This window comes from Gossypium arboreum, chromosome 10 (genome assembly GCF_025698485.1).
Source record: "Gossypium arboreum isolate Shixiya-1 chromosome 10, ASM2569848v2, whole genome shotgun sequence".
Taxonomy (NCBI): Eukaryota; Viridiplantae; Streptophyta; class Magnoliopsida; order Malvales; family Malvaceae; genus Gossypium; species Gossypium arboreum.
Genome location: NC_069079.1, coordinates 44,640,979 through 44,661,689, shown reverse-complemented (window position 1 = coordinate 44,661,689; position 20,711 = coordinate 44,640,979). Strand labels below are relative to the sequence as shown.

The window sequence follows — 20,711 nt, the reverse complement described above, 5'->3', positions numbered from 1 at the left end:
GCTAAAGAGTGGGCAGAGGAGATAAAATCTCTATATGGGAAAATAGCTGGATTCCGGGGATTGACACAATTGATGAACATAGCAGTCATAACAATGAGGATTCACAGTTAGTTTCAGAGCTTATCGATAGCGCAAATAGGAAATGGAGAACAAATTTGATTAATCGTACCTTCTGAGAGGTAGTTGCTAAAAAAATTTTGCAGATCCCTCTCACAGAGACCGATCACGAGGACATGCAAGTTTGGAAAGGAGAGTTATCTGGTGAGTTCTCGGTACGTAGTGCCTATAAACTATTACATAATGCTAGCTCGAATCCTAGGAATTATTTATTACAGACCGAAATGAAAGAATTTTACAAGGAGCTATGGGGCCTACAGCTACCCCCTAAAATTGCAATCACTATTTGGAAAATCTCTTGGGATTTTATTCCGAATTTTGCTAATCTCCGGTACAGAAGAGTAATTTCTAATGATAGATGCCCCCGAGGTTGTTCTTGGGTAGAAGACAGCCTCTATATCTTCCGTGACTTTCCTGTAACAATAGAGGTCTTGGGAATAGTACACTTATATTGGGTGGTTAATAATATGAACCAAAGTATATGGGAGTGGCTAACCTAGGTTTTCAAGAGAGGTAACGACATCCAATGTAGACTTTTTTGTTATGCTTTATGGCTCATATGGTTCTCCAGAAATCAGTTCGTACATGAAAGGAAAAACACAACAAGTAGCGAGTTAGTGCAAAACATACAGAGGTCTCTGGCTGAATATAAAGTGGTAAGAGAAATGAAGAGACCTGTAAATATGAATAGACACTTAAGAGCCCAAGAAGACATACCGAGAACGACGGTCTATTTCGATGCAGCGTTCGATAGTAGCAATTCTACATCTGCAACGGGTCTGGTGGTTTAGGATCTGACGGGGAGCCTCATGGCCTTAAAGTCCACCATCCACAACAGTATCTCCTCCCCATTTGCAGCAGAAGCATATGCATGTTTAGGGTATAAAATTAGGGATCTCACTAGGTTTACAATCGGTAAAAATCATGGGAGACTCTAAAACAGTTATTAAGAAATGCCAAACGACTTCACCTGATAAATCAGCGATTGGAGCCATTATCAACGACATCCAAAACAAAAAACGGTGTTTTCAAGAGATTATTTTTCAGCATATTTACAGATCAGGGAACATACAAGCACATAGAATAGCAAAAACTGCTCTTGCTAGAAGGGAGTCTACTTACCTGATAGGAGAAGAACTGAATCGACATGACTTTGCTTCAGATAGGTACTGGTCAAGGAACCCAGACTGAAGAGTTTTTTTGAGGGAAACCGATTATCAATAGAGAGTAGCAAGTATAGCTTATCTTTTTGGAATCTGCTAGTGACAAGAACGGATTGGACTTTGGAAATGATAGCTAAGGAGCATTAATGGTATCCAGCCGTTTCGCATTAACTGGGGTAGTTTTTTTTAGGTTTCCTTTTTTCATTTTAATTTTATTTTATTACCTTTCTGATTATCCATTAGGTTGCGTTTTATTGCTGGTTGCATTATCAGATCAGCTAGTGAGGTCGATTTTTTGTTTTCTTTAGTTTTATTGCTGTAATGGGCTTGGGTCTAAAGATCTCTTGGATCTCAAGTTCTTTTTCTTCTTTCCTTTCAATAAAATATCCGGTCATTTTAATATAAAAAAAAACTTTATTGATACTGTACCAAATATTATTCCTATATAAAATTTTATTATACCCCATTTCATGAAAATGGCATGAAAAGAATTCATGTCATGAAAATCAACTTATGGCAAGAAAAATGAGAAAAAAAAAAAAGGTTATCTAATTTTGTAAAATCTAACTTACACAAGAAAGCTTTTGTAAAATATTTTATGAAGAAACAAGGAAAATTTAGACTGACTTATAAAAAAGATTACATTAATCAAATAGGATAAATATTTTTGATAGAAGTCAAAGCGACCCCTAATGTGTCATTTATGGCATCCACATGCAACAACATAAGTCCCTTTCAAGTGTCGGCAGGAATTACCACGTCATCGGCCAAACTTCACCTTAAAAGCACCTTGTCAATGCCATTTTCCCTTTTCGGTCAAAAGTTGAGTGTGGACTAATGCTTATTTCACCATTTATTTGATTATAATGTGGAATCAAACGCCTCCCACCTATCAGCTCCCACATATTCAAACCATATGAAAAATCTTAAAATGATTTAGCATACTGGTATCTGACAAGAACATTGTTCAATAGTCAGTTCATGTATGCTGTTTGCCCAATTGGAAAAATTCATCTGATGATGAAGGATTCAGAGTTTTCTTTCCTTCAATTTTGTTAATAAAGAAAAACTGAAACCCCAAAAGCAAAAAAAAAAAAAAAATTAAAAGACCAAATTTCAAGATCATGGAGACATTCAATGCTTCCCCCATCACTACAAAATTATACTCTTAAAATACACAAGTACAATCATTGAGATAGAATGAGATGAAAGGGTATATCTATATCTATATCTATATTCACTTCAGCTAATGGAAAAAAAGAAAATTTACTTAATTATTTATGCAACCATTTTTTTTAAAAAAAAAATTAGGCTTTCTTCTGTCCTAAAAAAAACCATTACGAATGAATTTCTAGTGTAGTAAATTCAACTGCCATTACCATTACCATAAGTAGAAAATGTATACTTATAATCATCCCCATCGGCAAATCCAATACTAGGATCCTTCCCTTCTCTTATCATAACCCTAAGACTCTCTATTCTATCAAGAATTCCCTTAACTGCTAAATCAAATGCATCCTCAAGAGTCTCCGATCGAGATCTAGAACTTGTGTAAACCACTCTCGGAATGAGCTTTATAACCTCCTCCCTCAACCTCAATATTCTGTCTTCTGGCATCCGAAGCAATGTTTCATTGAGGTTGATTTTCCACTCACTTAAATCCTTTACTGGTAGATACACCGAGTATGCAGTATAATTCTTTGGTAAATGCCATATGTATTGAGCATATGCTGTACCTGGATGGAAAAACACCGGAATGCACCCTGCTAAAATAGAGTCGAAAATCGATCTCCTTGTGTAAGAATCCCCTGGGGGCTGCAAGCAAAAGATTGAGCTCTGAAACACCTTCATCACATTAACCGGGTTATCACAGTTTGTAGCACCATAATTACAATCCAGCAACTTGCACTGGCTCTTTGAAGCTAAGCATTGATCGATAATCTTGCCCCGGATCGAATTCTGATATTCAGGCCTAGGGGCACCAGCAAAGGAGAAAAGATACTGCCGGTTTTGCCTTCTCATTCGATCCTGCCACTGGAAAATCTCACTGTCCTTTGAAGGATGGAAACATGTTGGATATGGAATTGCATAATCATTGTTCCAGGAGCTCGATTCAATCGACAACATCGACATGTTCTTGGATTCAGGCAAGAACCGAAGCTTGCTGCCCCAATCGGTTTCGTTATCGCTTTGTCTTCGGAAATCCCAAGCAATCCTCCCAGCAACTAAGAAATGATCCCTACCCCACATTCTTTTCCATTCAGGCTTCTCTGATAGCCACTTTACAAGGCCAAGAGATGCAGAATCTCTCACAGTAGTGTTGAAACCCCATAGATACAAGCTCATATCAAGACCAGCATAAAAGGGTACGTAAATAGCCGATGCAATCGACGAGTCATTGGTTAAACATTCATACCTTTTCATCTTATTGTGAAAGATGACTTCCAACAAGAACTGATTCGTTAAAAACCAGCTATTGTTCATCAAGACATCTTCAGGGTTCTCAATTTCAGGACCAAAACCCAAGTTGTCCAAGTATGGACACATGTTTTTATCAGTTCCCCTAGTGAGCAACCGACAATTGTTAACCAAATCCTCATTAAATCTACTGGGAAGATCATGAACAAATATATATCTACCCACACAAGAATCGATCTCAGTTCCCACTTTCAAATCTCCCTTTTCATCAGTTTTGGGCAATGGAGAGACGCTAGCATTGGTAATTTCAGTGAAACCATGAGGTAAAGAACTTTGGGTATTGATTACATTTCCATGATTATCATCCAAAACAGTGACGAGGGCAGATTTTTTAGCAGTTAAACCAGAGTAATCAAAGGAAAATAGCTCAATACAGAAAACGAAAAAGACAAGTAAGACAAACCAGGGCTGATGGTTGCAGCATTTTGAAGTGATGGGGTTTTCCATCTTCAGTAAAGAGGCTTTACTTTCTTTCCTCTGAAACTGCTTGGAAACTAGAGCTGGAAACAGGGAGGAAATTGGGGAATGCTTTGAGAAGTCCAGTAAAAAGAAAAGAAAAGAAAGCAAGTGAGAAGCAGTGGATTGTTTAGTGAAGAGCTTGTTTCCTTGATCTGGGGCTTGAGGGAGGGGGGAGAGGCTTGATTTATGGTGAAACTGAAAGGGAACCCATTGACATTAAATGCTTGCATTGGTCGTTGGACAAAGGGAGCTTCGACGTCTGGATTCGTGCCCAAAAGTATGGACTGGTGGTGCGACCGCCCGGTCCGTTACTTTGTCGGGTGGGTCACCACTCTTTTGTTTTCTCTCACCGTATCTTCAAAGGGAATTGCAATGATAATGAATTAGACGGGTTAAACCCTTGAATGATTTTTCCAATCCATTTATATTTAGTTAAAATATGACTATAGTCCCTGCACTTTTTAAAAATTAGTAATTTAGTCCTTATACTTGTATTTCCAGGAATTTAGTCTTTGTACTTTTTATATTTCAAAATTTATGTTGAATTGTTAATACTGTTAATTTTTTTGTTAAATTCAGGTTAATTATAATATTTTTTAATTACATGACTAGCAAGTGAGTAGTTTTTTTTTTATTTCAAAATATTACAACAACCAATTTAACCAAAAAAATACTAACAGTGTTAATAGTTAGATCTGAATTTTGAAATATGAAAAGTAAATGCACTAAATTCCTTGAAATACAAGTACAAGGACTAAATTTCTAATTTTCAAAAACTATAAGGACTATATCACATTTAACCTTTATATTTTGATTAGAGATTTTCTTTTCAACCTGGTTCTAAAGGTGAGGTGGCTCACATTGTAAAAGATGTTAAGAGGTTGTATTAGAGTACAAGTTATATGTATGTCTTCTCTTTTGATTTTCGAAGAGGTGGCATTTATAGGTCAATAAAGACTTGAGGTGAGTCCCATTTGCAACGACCTGATTTTCGTCGTTGTTGGACAAGTTAGTTTTGAGACTGAATTTGTTAAATTAATTTGTTTGAAAAGTTAAACTGAAAAGTCCACAAGTCGAATATGAGATTGAAAAGTGGGAGAGATAAAATAAGAAAAGGGCTTAGTTTATTTTATTTTTCTTATTTTCCAAAGAAATTGAATAATTTTTATTTCTTCTTCATTTTCAGCTCAAAATTCAGAAGGTAAACATGTTCTTTTTGTTGAATTTTTATGGATTCATATTAATCCAAGCTTAATTCAGTTAACCCAAGTGTTAGTTTTTCCTATTATTAAGTTATATTCAAGCTACCATTGTTGAGTGTTAGTGAATTTGGAACTTGAAATCATGATATACTCAGTGGTATAAGCTTAGATTATGTTAAGACCATGTTAGAACATAATGGGAAGTGGTGAATTAAGTTCGAATTCTAAGTTATGCTATAAAGTTAATTATAGGACATTAGGGACCAGATTGAATAAAATGAAAGTTGTTGAAAATTATGTTGTAGATTGAAAGGTTGAGGTCCTTAGTGAAAAATATGAAGTCCGATTTAGATTTGATCGAGTAGATCGTGAGATATGAGCATTTCGAATATTAGGGTTTTGAGGGAATAAATTGAACAAGTGCATTCCATGTTTAATTTGTATGTTTGAATGTGTAATGGGTGAAACTAAAGAATTTCTTTAATTGAATTTATTGAACGTAGCTAAAGGTGATGCCAAGAAGTCGAGGGATAAAGGAAAAGTGAAAGTCATTAATGAATAGTTATTCTTGTTTGTGTGTTCATAAATTGACTTCAATTTATGCTTAAATAGGTAGTTTAATGTATTCGAATAATATTGACGTCAAACCCGCTCAAAACAAAACTACAACTAGACTACCAGAAGAGGAACTTAACGGGCAATAAGACCTACTAATAGGAAGAAAAGGTGCTATCAAAATAGGTTCCGAATCGAGCAATAAGTGAAGGAGCTTGACCAATCCCAATGAGGGAAGTAGCTGAAAGAGAAGCGGAAAGGGACATCTTGAACTCAGGGGGAAGGGACCTTAACGACAACCAAAGAAGTGCGTGCATTTCCCGATCAAAGAAGCCCTTGAACTCACCTTCATTCAACAAAGAAACTTCACGCATGAACTCTCCTCGGGATTGGACTCTTTCTGACAGCCCTTTTGCCAGCGTAGCGCATTGAAGTGGGGAATGAAAAAGACAGAGTGGCCGCAGGAAAGGAACTGGCTTCATACTATATAAGTACTTATAAACTTGATCAATTGAGTCGATTAGGTTACGTTTGAAATATGTATATGTATATGTATATGTATATGTATATGTATATGTATATGTATATGTATATGTATATGTATATGTATATGTATATGTATATGTATATGTATATGTATATATAGATGTATGTTTGTGACTATAAGATTGCATTATAACAATGTCATGTTATCTTGAATTATAATGTGCTTTAATGGTTGTTAATAATGAATAATGCCCTATTAACAGTGTCAGATAGACCTTCGAGTATAGTTTACATGCCATAGGGTTTGTTTTGTAGGTGGGAGATCTAGCGTTGAGTGCGTATCATTATTTAATAGTTCTCTAATATCCTGGGGATCGAGAACGATCACTAGTTCAAATAATCTAACAGTACTAGTGTAACGACCTGATTTTCAATAGTACCAGAAATTGCAGTATCGAAACTCTATATCCGTAAACCGAGTCTATAAATATAAAATAGAAATATTTAAGGAGTTAATATAAAAATACATTGAAGTTTGATTAAGTAATTTAACTAAGAAATTAGTTAATTAAAGCTTAGAGACTAAATTGCAAAAGTATAATCGCTATTGAATTTTAATTAAGAAAAGGCTTGAGGACTTAGATAGCAATTATTCAAAATATCAAAATGGTAATTAAACAAATTGTCCCATTTAGATTAAATTATAATTAAAATAAGTTTAAATATGTCTTAATTAATTAAAATAATATCAAAATGGTAATTAAACCAATTGTCCCGTACTTAAATTAAATTATAATTAAAATAAGTTTAATAATGCCTTAATTAACTAACTAACTAAGCCAATATCAAAATGGTAATTAAACCAATTGTCTTAGATTAATTTATAATTAAAATAAGTATACTTATGCCTTAATTTTTAACTATACTTATGCCTTAATTTTTAACTAACTAACTAAGATTATTTAAATTAAACTAAAACTAATCTAAGTATAAATAGGTAAATTAGTGAGAGATTTCATCGTCTTCCTTATCCTCTCACCCTCCACCACAAATAAAAATTAGATGAAAGCTTCAAAATCTTCCTTGCATTCAGCCGCCAACTAAATAAGATAAACAAGCCTTTTTTTCTTGCAATTTTTATAGATTTACGATTATGAGAGTTTGATTTAACTAACTTATGTATCAATTTTTTTAATTATTAAATTTTTAACAAGTTATCATTGTTGATAAATATCCAAAGCCCGAGATTTTGTGTTATTTATATAAATAAATATTTACCAAATTAGTACAAGTATTTTGGGTTAAGTGGACTTGATTGTTTCCCAAGTTTCTACCAATATAACCTTCTCCATTATTCTCGAATCCTCAATTTGCTTAGAGAGTGTGCTCTAATTGCACACACCATGTAACACCTCTAACTCTTATCCGTCGCTAGAATAAGGATTACGGAACATAACTGTAAACTGTAACATAAAAACATACATTTCCAATTATTTTATTAAACATAGCAAATTCCATTCATACACAAGCATAACATCCCTTAATCGAGCATTCGAGGCCCTAAAAACACTTTAGAAACAATTCGAGACTAAAATGGAAACATTTGAAACATTAAGGAAAAAGTTAGAAAAATTTAAACTGCAAGGGTCACACGGCCGTATGACTCACACGGTTGAGACACACGCTCGTGTCTCAGGCCATGTAAAAATTGAAATAGGGACACACGGCTATGTCCTATCCCGTGTTCGTGCCCTTGTAACTCTCTGAGTTGGGTCATACGGCTAAGTCACACTCCTATGTGCCAGGTCGTGTAACCTTCGGAATGGCCTCGCACACCCGTGTGCCAGGCCGTGTGCTAGGCCATGCAACTTTCAAAAAGCAACCTTTAAAACCTACAGGGGACACACGACCATGTTGCATGGTCGTGTGTCACACACGGCTGAGCACACTTGTGTCTTATGCCGTATGGACAAGAAATTGGCTAAAATTCAAGCTATTTCTTTCACCCATTCAAGCATGAACCTACAAACAGCTTGCACATATAATCAAGACATTAAAACATACCTAAATCATGTATAATAAGACCAATTCAATAAGCCATTTAACCATCAAACCAATATGCCATAAAGGCACCTCAAACACAAACAATCAAATATACTTAAATTTATGTCCAATTGGTCTTATTCTATCCAAACACATTTAACTCACTTCCACATTAAAGCATACCATAATTGATCACATTCCAAACATACTAACACTTACCATTTTGGTCATAAGATCATGCTTCAACTTGACCATATTAAAACTACACCATCACATACCAAATTATTCATTCAAAATATGCATCAACTTAGCCATAATAACATCAACCATCAAGGCACCAAAGTACCAAAAGTAGCACAACTCAAATCAACACTTACATACCATAAACATCAACTAGCCCTTAAATATAAGTCCACCTATACATGCCATTATAACCTTGACTATAACATCAAAATCTACCGATATAATCTCTGGATAGTGTGATAGTTCTCCGACAAGCTTCCAAATCGATCGAGCTTCCAGTAATCTGTAAAGTAAAGGAAAATAACTCCATAAGCAATGAATGCTTAGTAAGCTCGTATAAACTTTAAACATAACAATTCATTTCAATAATGAACTTTATGGGGTATTTATAAACCTATACCAATACCATAAAGTTTATCAAACTTTATAACCATCAACTCATAAATGAGTAAGTTCATCATTATCACATATACTTTCCATTCCTAACATAATCAGCTATATAAAACATACTACTCAATCATTAACCTTTTCATAATACTATGAACCACTCAATTTACTTTCTTACCATTCCATTTACTTACTTTCCATTTCATTTACTTAGCATAAACTTAAATAACAACATCAATTCATTAATTACCATATTTGTTCATGAATTAGGTAAATTCATCGATAGCATATGTAAGTTTCTCACATATAAGTACATCATTCAACTCATCAATACCTTTTTCATCATATTACATCTCAATTTTGAACTTATCATTTCATTACCTTTTCTTACCTATTTCACTTGCATAATACAAGACGTAAGCATAAACATCAACCACATGATAAACTAATTCATTAGAAAATACATACCTTGATTCTTACCACCCTTTCATGAACATAAGCATATTTCCATTTGGAAACTTACCATTTCAATGCATAACTTTTAAAATTAAACATAATACAATACAACCAATAGCTTGGCACAAGCCTAAGCATCATCAACAACACATATTAGCATATTCAAACACAATCCACATGAATTTAACATAGATAAGCCATTTCAAATTAATTTAATTCATTTGAACTCATCATTTTCCTTAACGTATCATACTTTCAATGAAACTTACCATTTCAACCTTTTCATAAATACATGACATAGTTTCTTTTAAACACTTACCATTCCTTTGCTTTCCATGCTCGTTGAACCACATAGAATAATATCAGATACGTGGGAAAGCTCACACAAAGTGTGCTAAACATATGGTCGAAACCATTCCTTTTCATTATTGCTCACTCAAGCTATAAATGGGTCTGCTCACACAAGCTGACGGTCAGAATGTAGCTACATGATGCCGCTCACACAAGCTGACGAGTTGTGACAGCCCTATTTTTGACCCTAGTCGGAAAGTGGTTTTGGGACCACAAAACCGTGTCACAAAAATAATTAACCGTTATATCTTATGCTTATTGTATGTGAACCTGCATGTGTGAAAGTTTCTTGCTTTAATTTTGTCAATTGTATGTAAAATTTATTAAATAGGACTTATGTGAGACAATTGTGAAATGTGATAGGTAATTTTAAATATGGTCTACTAATGCATGTTAAAAAAAAATGGACTTGCATGTCAAATTATCTATTTTTCTTTAGTGGCCGGCCATGTAGTTGATTCATATATATATTATATGTATATTATATTAACATTAATTTAAACTAAATGAATTAAAGAATAAAAATAAAAGAATAATGGCTTAGTGGGGAGGAGAAACCAAAGTTGGTTCATCCTTTGATTTCTTTGGCCGAAAATTTCAAGAAGAGAAGGGGGGAAAACAAACATTCGACTACTCCTTCCTAGCCTTGATTAAGGTATGTTTGAAGTGTTTTGATAGAAATTTCTTGTGTGTTTTAGGATAGTTTCTTAATTCCTCCATAACCCATGTGCAAATTTTCATTTTGGTAGCTATAGGAGCAATCGGTCATGAGAGGATTTTTCATTTAGAAATGTTATGTTGATGTTTTGTTGTCAATCAATAAAAGTACTCTATTTGGTTGAGATTATAAAAGTATGTTAAGTTTTTGAATTTGTAATTGTAAAGATTAAGTGTTTGTGTTATAGCCGAATATACATTGAAAATTTTAATGGAGAAACTCTTATGATATAAGCTTGTAAAATTGAAGTTATAAATTGTGTTTTGTAGTTTAAATGGTTAAATACTATTCAGTTATAGCCTTAATTTTTCATGAAGAAATCAAGTTAAATGTATTTGTGTCTATGCTATGGACGAATGTACTATGGCTGATTGTGGACTATGATAAAATTTAGTAAGGTATGTGCTTTAAATGTGTTATGAACTATTATAGGTTAAGTTAGGTTGAAGCTTGGTGAAATTGAACTTGAAAAATGATTTGAGCACAATGTGGTATTGATATTATGTATAAGTAAAGTTATAGATATATATATGATGAAATTGATTGGTGAGATACATGCTTAAATAATATGTATGCAAAGAATGTGTGAAAGAGTGGATTGGTAATAATCTACTTGGGACAAGAAGAGAAGGTGATTTTCGAAAATCACCATAAATTGTAGGAGTTGAATTAGAATATGAATAAATTATGTAATTAAATCTTGATGAGTCTAGTTTTCTATAATAGAAACCATAAAAGTAAAAGAATTACTGATCATGAAATATTTGAAGTAATGTGGGACAGAGTCAAAATGACTTCTAGATCCCCTGTTCTGTTTTTATAAAATCATTATAAAATGTATAAAAATGGTCATAGAATTTTATATGCTTAGACTCCTTAGTGAGTCTAGTTTCAAATGAAATAAACTACAACATATTTTGATTTCTGTACAATGAGAAGTTTATTTTGTAGTGAAGAATGGTCAGATTTGTCAAACAGTGAAACAAAGGAAACTTTAGGAAAAATCTGGTATTGATTGGCTAGACTAAAAATTATGAAAATTTTATGGATAAAAGATAAATGAGTCTATTTTCAAGGAAAATTTACGGAAATTGATTTGGAGTTTCGTAGCTCCAATTATAAGTAATTTAATGACTATTGCTCAGGAATTCAGCTTATAGTGAAATTGTGATTATATAGTAAACATTGATAAAAAAAAATTTTGCTAATGAATTGCTTATTGATTTCTTATAAGCTTAATATAATTTGTATGTGTGAAAGTCGAATATATATGTATTATATTCTGAAAGTAATACTTGAATAACTGACTAATGATTAATTTAAAATTTATTGAATTAAAGCTCAAGAACATAGAGGGGCAACCTCGGATAAGGGAAAAGCTAAAGTCGCGGAATAGCCAACCTGAAATTTGTTCAGAAAGATACAAGGTAAGTTTTGAGTAATCGCCTTTAGTGTAAAATTTATAATGCCTTGACATATATATACTACATGAATTTTGATCTTTTTTGTTCTATTTGAATTAAGTTGAATGGTAAATAATCTAAGTGTATGACCTATAGTTGAATAGTAAATTAGGGTTAAGTTTGATTGATGAAAGGTACGTGTGATATTCATGCATGATTTTAAGCTGAAATGAAATAATGGTGTTCATAAGAAGCTCATGTCCGAATGTAGCCAATGGCTACTAATAATGTGAAATGTTCTATAAAATGTGTTAGAATACGATTAAAAAGACATGTTATTTGATGTGGAATTGTATCCGGGCTTAAAGACCCGCAGGCTTCGTGCTGGAATGCTGTCCGGGTTAAAAACCTGCAGGCTGTACTAGATATGTGTTTCGAGTCCTAAGACTTGACAAGACCGGTGCCAGTAAGTTAAGTATGATTACGACATTGAATATCCGTACGAGTAAGTATTATATATGTTATACCTGCTAAGGTATGTATTATGTACTCATAAGTGAATTGACTTCAAAGCGAATTATTAGTATCAAAGAATGGTATATATATATATATATATGTGAGTGTGTGTATATGTATGTGAATGAATACCGTATTTAAGAATAAGAGAATGACTTCTTTGGTCAATGTATGTCATTGTAAAAGCATGTGTCTTAAAGAAATTTTATGAACCATATAGTATAGTGAAATATGTACTGAGAATTTTCTTGTGTATTCATGTATATATATATATATTCGGCCAATAGGTTATAATTAATGTACTTGTGAGTTTTTGGCCAAGTAATTTACAAATTAAATTTGGGTTCTTGTGATACTTAATGTTAGATTTTAAATGATACGTTTTAATTGTTTGAAACACTTAAAACTTACTAAGCCTCGAAAGCTTACTCTGTTTTTTTTTTATTTCTTTGTTTTATAGATTGTCAATTTTGTCCACCGACTCGGGGATCATCAGCACTTCATCATACTATCGATCTTTTTGGGTACAGTTATATTTTGGCCTTGGTATGGCATGTATAGGTTAGGCCGGTTACGGTTATGTTTTGTATTGTAAATATTTTAGCCATATGAAAATGACATTTATATAACTTAAAGATCAGTATGTATTCAGCTTAATTTCTGTCTTTGTTGATTGATTATATGGATAAAAAAAAAATTTAATTGTTTGGCTTGGTAATACCTCATAGCCTAAACCAGCGATCAGACTCGGGCTAGGGGTGTTACATGAGTATCCGCAAAAAATGCTGAAACTCAGCCATCGGTAGGACATTCTGGACCAACACCTGAAATATGGTAACCCTAATGACATGTCCTTTGTATCCTATATATTCTTAAGGTTCACACGGGGGTCGATAGTCGTCGAAACGTCGTTGGATTTCCATCGTTTCTTTACATGATAAATTGCATAATAACACATAACATATATATATTGATTCATTTACATTAGAAAAACACACTAAATATTCAATTTAATTAAAATTTAAGTGTTTATAGTTCATACAAACTTACCTGGCTAAATTGCAATAATGACAAAATATAAGGGATATTTGGTAATTTTCTCTTCTCCTCGATTTTCCACTCATTCTTTATCTAAATTAATAATTTCATTCAATTCATTAATTTAGATAGTAAAATCAATTCATTTTATGTAATTTAGTCATTTTATATTTTACAAAATTATCCTTAATATTTTACTTTAATTAAATTTAGTCCCTAAGCCTAAAACATGCAAATTAACCATTTTTATTGCAAACACATGCCAACCAAATGTTCATATCTTCCAATACAGCTCATATTTATAAAAATTTCACATCAAGTCCTTGCATTTTTACTATTTCAATAATTTAATCCCTAATCGTTATATTCATCAATAATCACTTAACAAAATACTTATAAATAACAACTAATACTTCAAATTCCTTATTTAACATCTAAAATCACAAAATATTCATCAATATTAACATTCAAAATTTTTAACAGTTTCAAAAACGAAAATAGGAGCTAATTAGACTTAATTGCAACGATCTAAAAAATATAAAAATTATAAGAAACTATTGAAAAACGGACTCACATGCATCCATTGAAGCTTGGCCGGAGCTTCAAAATCACCAACAATGGCTTTCGGTCAATGTAAAAGCGAATAAATTAAGAAGACAACCTTTTGTTTGATATATTTTAACCTTTTCTTTATTATAATAATAAATTAACTTATAAAACATATAAAATTAAAAGATTTTAAAGCTTAAAACCGTCCCACCATCTTAGGTATGGGTAAATTATCCAATTATGATTCTTTAATCAATTAATACCTTTAAACTAATAGTGATTGACTTTTTTATCTTTTACAATTTAGTCATTTTTTCTCAATTAACTATCGAAACATTAAAATTTTTTAACGAAAATTTAATAATACTTCGTAAATATTTTTATAAATATTTACGGCTCGGTTTATAAAAACGAGGTCCCCGATACTTCATTTTCTAAAATCACTTAACTTTAGGGTATTACAACTTGAACTTAATTAATCATTCATATAACATAAATTAACATATCAAAAACCTTTTTAAAATCATATTTGATTCATAAATATCAAATAATAATATTTACGAACTTGCTTGTTAGATTTGTGGCATCAAAATCACTATTTTCGACACCACTAAAAAACGGGCTATTACACACTGATTGCACACAATGGAAACAGTTAAGCAGAGAAAAATTAATTCTCTCTATGAGCTAGAAACCTATGTTGAGCTCTCTCGATGAATATAATTTATTTGTAGAATAAATTTCACTATAAAAGCACAACATAACAATGCCCATAGTGGTATATTTTGACCTAGCTCGTAGTCTTTATTTATAATGAAAAATTATAAAAGTTTTAGTTGAACACAAGATGACAAAATAACAAGAGAAAATTCATTGTACTATGGGCGGCCACCCCCTTCTTGGACTAGGGTTGTGGCCCATCTATTAGATGGGCTATTGGGCTTGTCTCATATATTGTGTATAGTTATATGTGTTATTTGAACTTTAAATAAACTCATAATTTATCTAACTCAATAACGAATTTTTATTCCTAAAATATTATTTATTTAATTAATTGAAATAAATTTAATTAATCCACTCAATTAAATTATCTTTTCAACCCAATTTTAATTTCATTAAATTCATGACAACTTTATCATACCAAAATCTATGAGTAAACAAATTTAATTATCTTGTTTAATAAAATTGTGATGAATAATTAATTTAATTTTTATTTTAAATTTTAATTATTTAATAATAATTTGAAGAAATTAATTTAATCTCTAAGTTGCAAATAGCAAGAAAGCGTATTCATTGCGAATAGTAATAGATGTGATCTAAAAAATTACTAATAAAAAATAGAGATCATTAGAATTAATAAGTTAGATTAATATAAAAAATGGACTATTAAAGTAATAGTTATTTGAAAAAGCAATATCAAATCATATTTCAACAACAACGATACGGGATAGTGATATAAAATTGTCTTAATTAATGATGAGGTAATATAAAATTATGATATTTCTTTTAATTTTTAAGTAATTTATACTATATAAAGTAAGCACTTTTAAAAATTGTTTCTTTCTTTTATTTATATCATAAATAAGTTATTGACTGGTCATATTAAAATTAAAAAATGAATATCATAAATATTAATGTTAATATTAACACCATATATATATTACTATTAAATACTAGTTAAAAAATAAAAAAATATGTATTTTTCAAGGAAAAATATTAAAATATATTGTTACATAAATTGTATATAATTTAAATATCATCAAATAAAAATATTATATTAAATTATTTTTATATATTTTATTACGATATTAATATATGTTATTAAGATATTAGTTATAATTTCAATATATTATTAAAAATATTATCCACATAAAGTAAGGATAAATTTATAATTTTATACATATTCCTCAATTACCATTTAACCAACCAAATAAGATAATACTATTATTAATACCTATTAATTCTCTATTCTAATCCCATTGAATTACCATGCAATCCCTTCCTTATTCAGTACAAGATAAATTATCACTATAACAATAATTAAAAATATGTTGTTTAAAAATTAATAAAAATTAAATTAAGTAAAATAATATGCAAAGCTTGTGATCAGTAAGCGTAATCAAGATGTTAACATGGGGTCAAACTAAAATTAGGCGTGTTATGTAAAATTTTTTCAGTATAACATATATTATATATGTTAATTACACTACAAAAATTAGATAAAAATTTGTTCCACATTATATTTCTAAATATATATATATATTAAAAAGATAGCATGAATACGTATTTAAAAAGAGTGAGGATAGTTCTTTTCATATTTCAATTTAGATTATTTAAGAAGATTTTTCCTTTATTTTTATTTAGAACAATTTTTAATATTAATTTATTATTATAAAAATATTGAAGGGCCTATTTCTATATTAAAGAAGGCCATAATATATTTATAAGGAGGAAATTAAAAATCTGAAACTTTTAGGGGAATGTCCCTTGGTCACCAATGCTTGTCACATTAAAATTAATATGAATAAATCATAAAATATGAAAATTATATTATCAAAATATTAATAGGAAAATATTTAAAAGTACTATAGATACACAAATGTGTAAGTACTGCCAAACTTGCAATGTTAGGCAGATAATTGAATCAGAGTGCAAAGGTGTAACATCCCAAACCAGGTCTAGATGTTATGGTCGAATCTGATGATGTCACATGGAATGGGGTTTCAAATCGAGATTGACAAGTTAAAACCGTTTCAATTAATTAGCTTTTATTTTATTTGGAAAAACGTGAACTAGCTGATTTGCCTTAAAACATGCCTTTTAAGTAGAAGCTTTTGAAACCAATTATTTTACGAAACCAAAAATCTTAGTTTTAGTAAAATCGTGTTTTGTTTAGTTGTAAAAAAAACCATAAAAACAGTATAAAATCCTAAATTTAAACCAAACGGTCCAAAGTCCAACATTATAATAATAAATACCCAAAAATAATATAAAAATAAAAGCTGTAATAAAGCAGTTCAATAGTGTTGGTCACCGTCGAGCCCTCCGCTACACCGATCCGCCTAAGTCTGGGGATTTCCTGTACAGATTAAACAGAAAAAGGGGTGAGTTTTCGCAAACTCAGTGTGTAATCCCCACAGAAAACATACATACAGATACACATCAGGAAATAATCAATTGCAATCTGGGGCCTGAGCCCATTACAGATTCAGTTCGGGCATTGGCCCATTCGGATACAGTCTCAGATATAATTTAGGGCCTTGGCCCATCTCAGATACAATATGCAATAGCAGGAAATCAGAATCCTATCCACTAGCCTCTACACACCATCTTCGTCTATCCCTACACACTATGTGGGGATTAAATCAACCCATCCATCCTTACACACTATGCTGTATCGAAATATGACACATAACCAGAAATTTGTAGCAGAACTGCCAAATAACAGGCTTAATAGCCTTTCAGACATTTTCTCCAAATAACAATAACCCACCTCGATGCAATGCAACATACAAAGGATGTCATGCTATTACGCAGTTACAGTACATACATTCAAATATCATAATTCTGTTTGGTATTGAAATTAGACAAACAGATCACTCATATGGGGGTCTAAGTAGGGTTTATAGACCCTTCAGTAGGTCCATAGTCGACTTGGGTGACCCGTGCAACCTTAGACAACTTTTCAGAGAAATGGGCTCACACGCCCATGTGGCCTGCCCGTGTGGGTCCACATGCTCGTGTGATCCACTCGGCCCAAATTGGCCTTGGTGGCATGACCAATTTTTAATGTAACCTATGCTAGCTAAATATTCATATATGTTTTCACTATTTACTTATATGTTCCTTTAAAGCTATCTACTTGAGTCATTGTTACTAAATTATTTATATCTTGAGCTACAGAATTCCAAATTAAGATCCGCTTGATGTTTTTGAAACTAAACTCAAATACCTTTCTACCATAAAATTTTCAGAATTTATATTTTATCAAATAAGTATAGTAAAATCTTCAAATTTATCACAATTCTGCTGTTTGACAGCTTCAACCTTTCCTTACTAAAAATTATTTATCTCTTATTACAGAAATTGGATGATGTTTCTCTTTGTTTCTATTGAAAATAAACTCATTAAGGATTTAAACATATAAATTTAAACCCCTAATTATTTTTTTTTACAATTTTTGATGATTTTCCAAAGTCAGAACAGGGGAACCCGAAACCATTCTGACATTGTCTCACAAAATTCATTATAACTCATAACTTACAATTCCATTGCTTACATTGTTTCTTCCATGAAAAACTAGACTCAATAAAATTTAATTTAATATTTTATTCAACCTCTAACTCAATTTCGACTATTTTTGATGATTTTTCAAAGTCAGACTACTACTGCCGTCCAAAACTATTTTAGTGCAGAATGTTGATTTCGAAGTTTATAACACCCTTATTTCCTTTCTCTATAATTTTTCACATTATTGTCTCTTATTTCTCTTATTTCTCGACAGCAAGCAATTTTGGATTTTCACCAAATCCCATTTTCTGCATTTCGGGTACATACCTGTATCATTTTCACTGCTTCTGCAATCCTGAGATCGACAAAAACCTACAATTGACAATCTCAACTTTAGAATCGGTCTTAAACTAAGATTAAACTGTATTCACGTACCAAAAGGTCTAAGCTTGTTCACTCATCACTTACCTTTTAACTTCGCACAATTCCACCACTACTCAACACGAGGGAGATAACAACCGAAATGATTCGCTACTGCAAAAATAACCATTCCTCATTAACGAAGAGTTTAACAAAGTTAAGAAAAAATTTAAAGCCAAAACCACTCACCCAAACAACACAAGAAAACGCATACCTAAACAGTCAACACAAGAAAACGCTTATCAAATGATCACCACTTCGAGTCAAATCGACGAACGTTAATTCCAGCCTCACGATTGACTTCTAAATAGTCAACAAAACACCCCTTAATCCCTTATCCTGAGTAACATTCAAATTTAATAAAACAGAAACTTACCGTACAACACAATTGCACACTTGCACAAAGGAGAAAAGATGAAAAAAGACAACGAAAATAGAAGGGGAATTCGGCAGCAAGGATTTATTATTTAGAAAAAAGAGGAAAACCAAAAATTGAGACTGATGGAGAAGAGAGAAAACATAAGAAAGGTGGAAAAGAGTCCAAAATTTGAAAAAAAAACTAAACAAAAAGATAATACCTAAAAATCTGGTAACTCATCTCCTTAATTCTCTCCTTAACCTCCCACAACAACTCCACTACTCGAAATTTCAATTTGAATAGGACTCCACCATGCTACACGTCCAAGCAACAAAAATAATTCCCTTGCTTGCGCAAGAACTTGAACTCCAAACCTCCCACCGCCAACACACACCTTAGCCACCAGACCAACAGGCCCATTCTGATATATTTTTACCAACTTTTAACTATAAGCCTACTGACCAGAGATAGGGCTTTATTCATAAAAATACCAAAATTTTCCCTAGTCAAGGCTTGAACTTGAGACCTCATACACAAACCTAGAACACTTAACCACTGAAGTAGACAGATATTTGTGTCATATTTTTACAAAACAAAAAATATACATTTTTGGGGCGTTACCACTCTACCCCCTAAAAGAAAATTCGTCCTCGAAATTTTACCTAATCAAAACAGATGAGGATATTGCTGACGCATCACATCCTCAGCTTCCACGTGGCTTCCTCAGTGCTATGATTATGCCACAAAACTTCACTAAGGGAATAGAATTTTTCCGAAGGACCTTTACATCATGCTTTAGAATCTGAATTGGCTCTTCCTCGAAGGTCAAGTCTAGCCTAACCTCAATCTCCTTAACAGAAACAACATGCGTGGGGTCAGAGAGATAGCGCCTTAACATCAAGACGTGAAATACATTATGAATTTGGTCTAACTTCAAAGGTAACTCCAACTAATAAGCAACAGGTCCCACACGTTTCAGAATGCGGTAAGGTCCAATAAACCGAGGGCTCAGCTTGCCCTTACGACCGAACCTCAGAACCTTTTTCCATGGTTGAGAAAAACTAAATCCCCCAAATCGATATCCTTCCTCTTCAGATTTGCATAGGACTCCTTCCTGTCAGAAGTCGCTTTTAGACAACCCCGAATCAGTCTAACCTTATATTCAGTCTCAGACACCAATTCCGGACCCAGCACACGTCGCTCACCCAACTCAGTCTAACATAAAAGAGTGTAACACTTATGACCATACAGGGCCTCGTAAGGTGCCATCTAGATGATAAACTGATAGCTGTTATTGTAGGCAAACTCTGCTAACGATAAGTACTTCTCCCAACTGCCTCGAAAATCAATAACACAGCTTCTCAACATGTCCTCTAATATCTTAATCACCCTCTCCGACTGACCATCTGTTTGATGATAGAAAGTAGTACTGAAGTCTAATCTTGAATCTAGAGCCTCATGAAGCTTCTTCCAGAATCGAGATGTGAAACAAGGATCCCTAGTAGAAATGACCGAGACAGGTACCCCATGCAGTCTCAC

The 20,711-nt window shown here is 32.3% G+C and overlaps 1 protein-coding gene and 1 long non-coding RNA gene across 4 annotated transcripts; both read right to left on the bottom strand.

The window, feature by feature from the left end:
- Positions 1-313: 313 nt before the first annotated feature.
- On the bottom strand, positions 314-970 carry LOC108488938 (uncharacterized). 2 transcript variants are annotated; one of them, XR_008271892.1, is made up of 3 exons: positions 835-970; positions 614-682; positions 314-531 (listed from the first exon to the last, which is right to left on the bottom strand). It is a non-coding gene; the product is annotated as an uncharacterized LOC108488938 (long non-coding RNA). The 2 variants fall into 2 exon arrangements; XR_001871839.2 differs by lacking the exon at positions 835-970 and having other exon boundaries at positions 614-742.
- Positions 971-1,848: 878 nt separating this feature from the next.
- LOC108487564 (probable xyloglucan galactosyltransferase GT14) lies at positions 1,849-4,605 on the bottom strand. 2 transcript variants are annotated; one of them, XM_053019774.1, is made up of 2 exons: positions 3,017-4,605; positions 1,849-2,169 (listed from the first exon to the last, which is right to left on the bottom strand). In XM_053019774.1, the coding sequence occupies exons 1-2, from the start codon at positions 4,203-4,205 to the stop codon at positions 2,060-2,062; spliced, it is 1,299 nt and encodes a 432-aa protein (XP_052875734.1). In that variant the 5' UTR covers positions 4,206-4,605; the 3' UTR covers positions 1,849-2,059. The 2 variants fall into 2 exon arrangements, with proteins under 2 accessions (XP_052875734.1, XP_017647427.1); XM_017791938.2 differs by lacking the exon at positions 1,849-2,169 and having other exon boundaries at positions 2,395-4,598.
- Between the last annotated feature and the right edge of the window lie 16,106 nt (positions 4,606-20,711).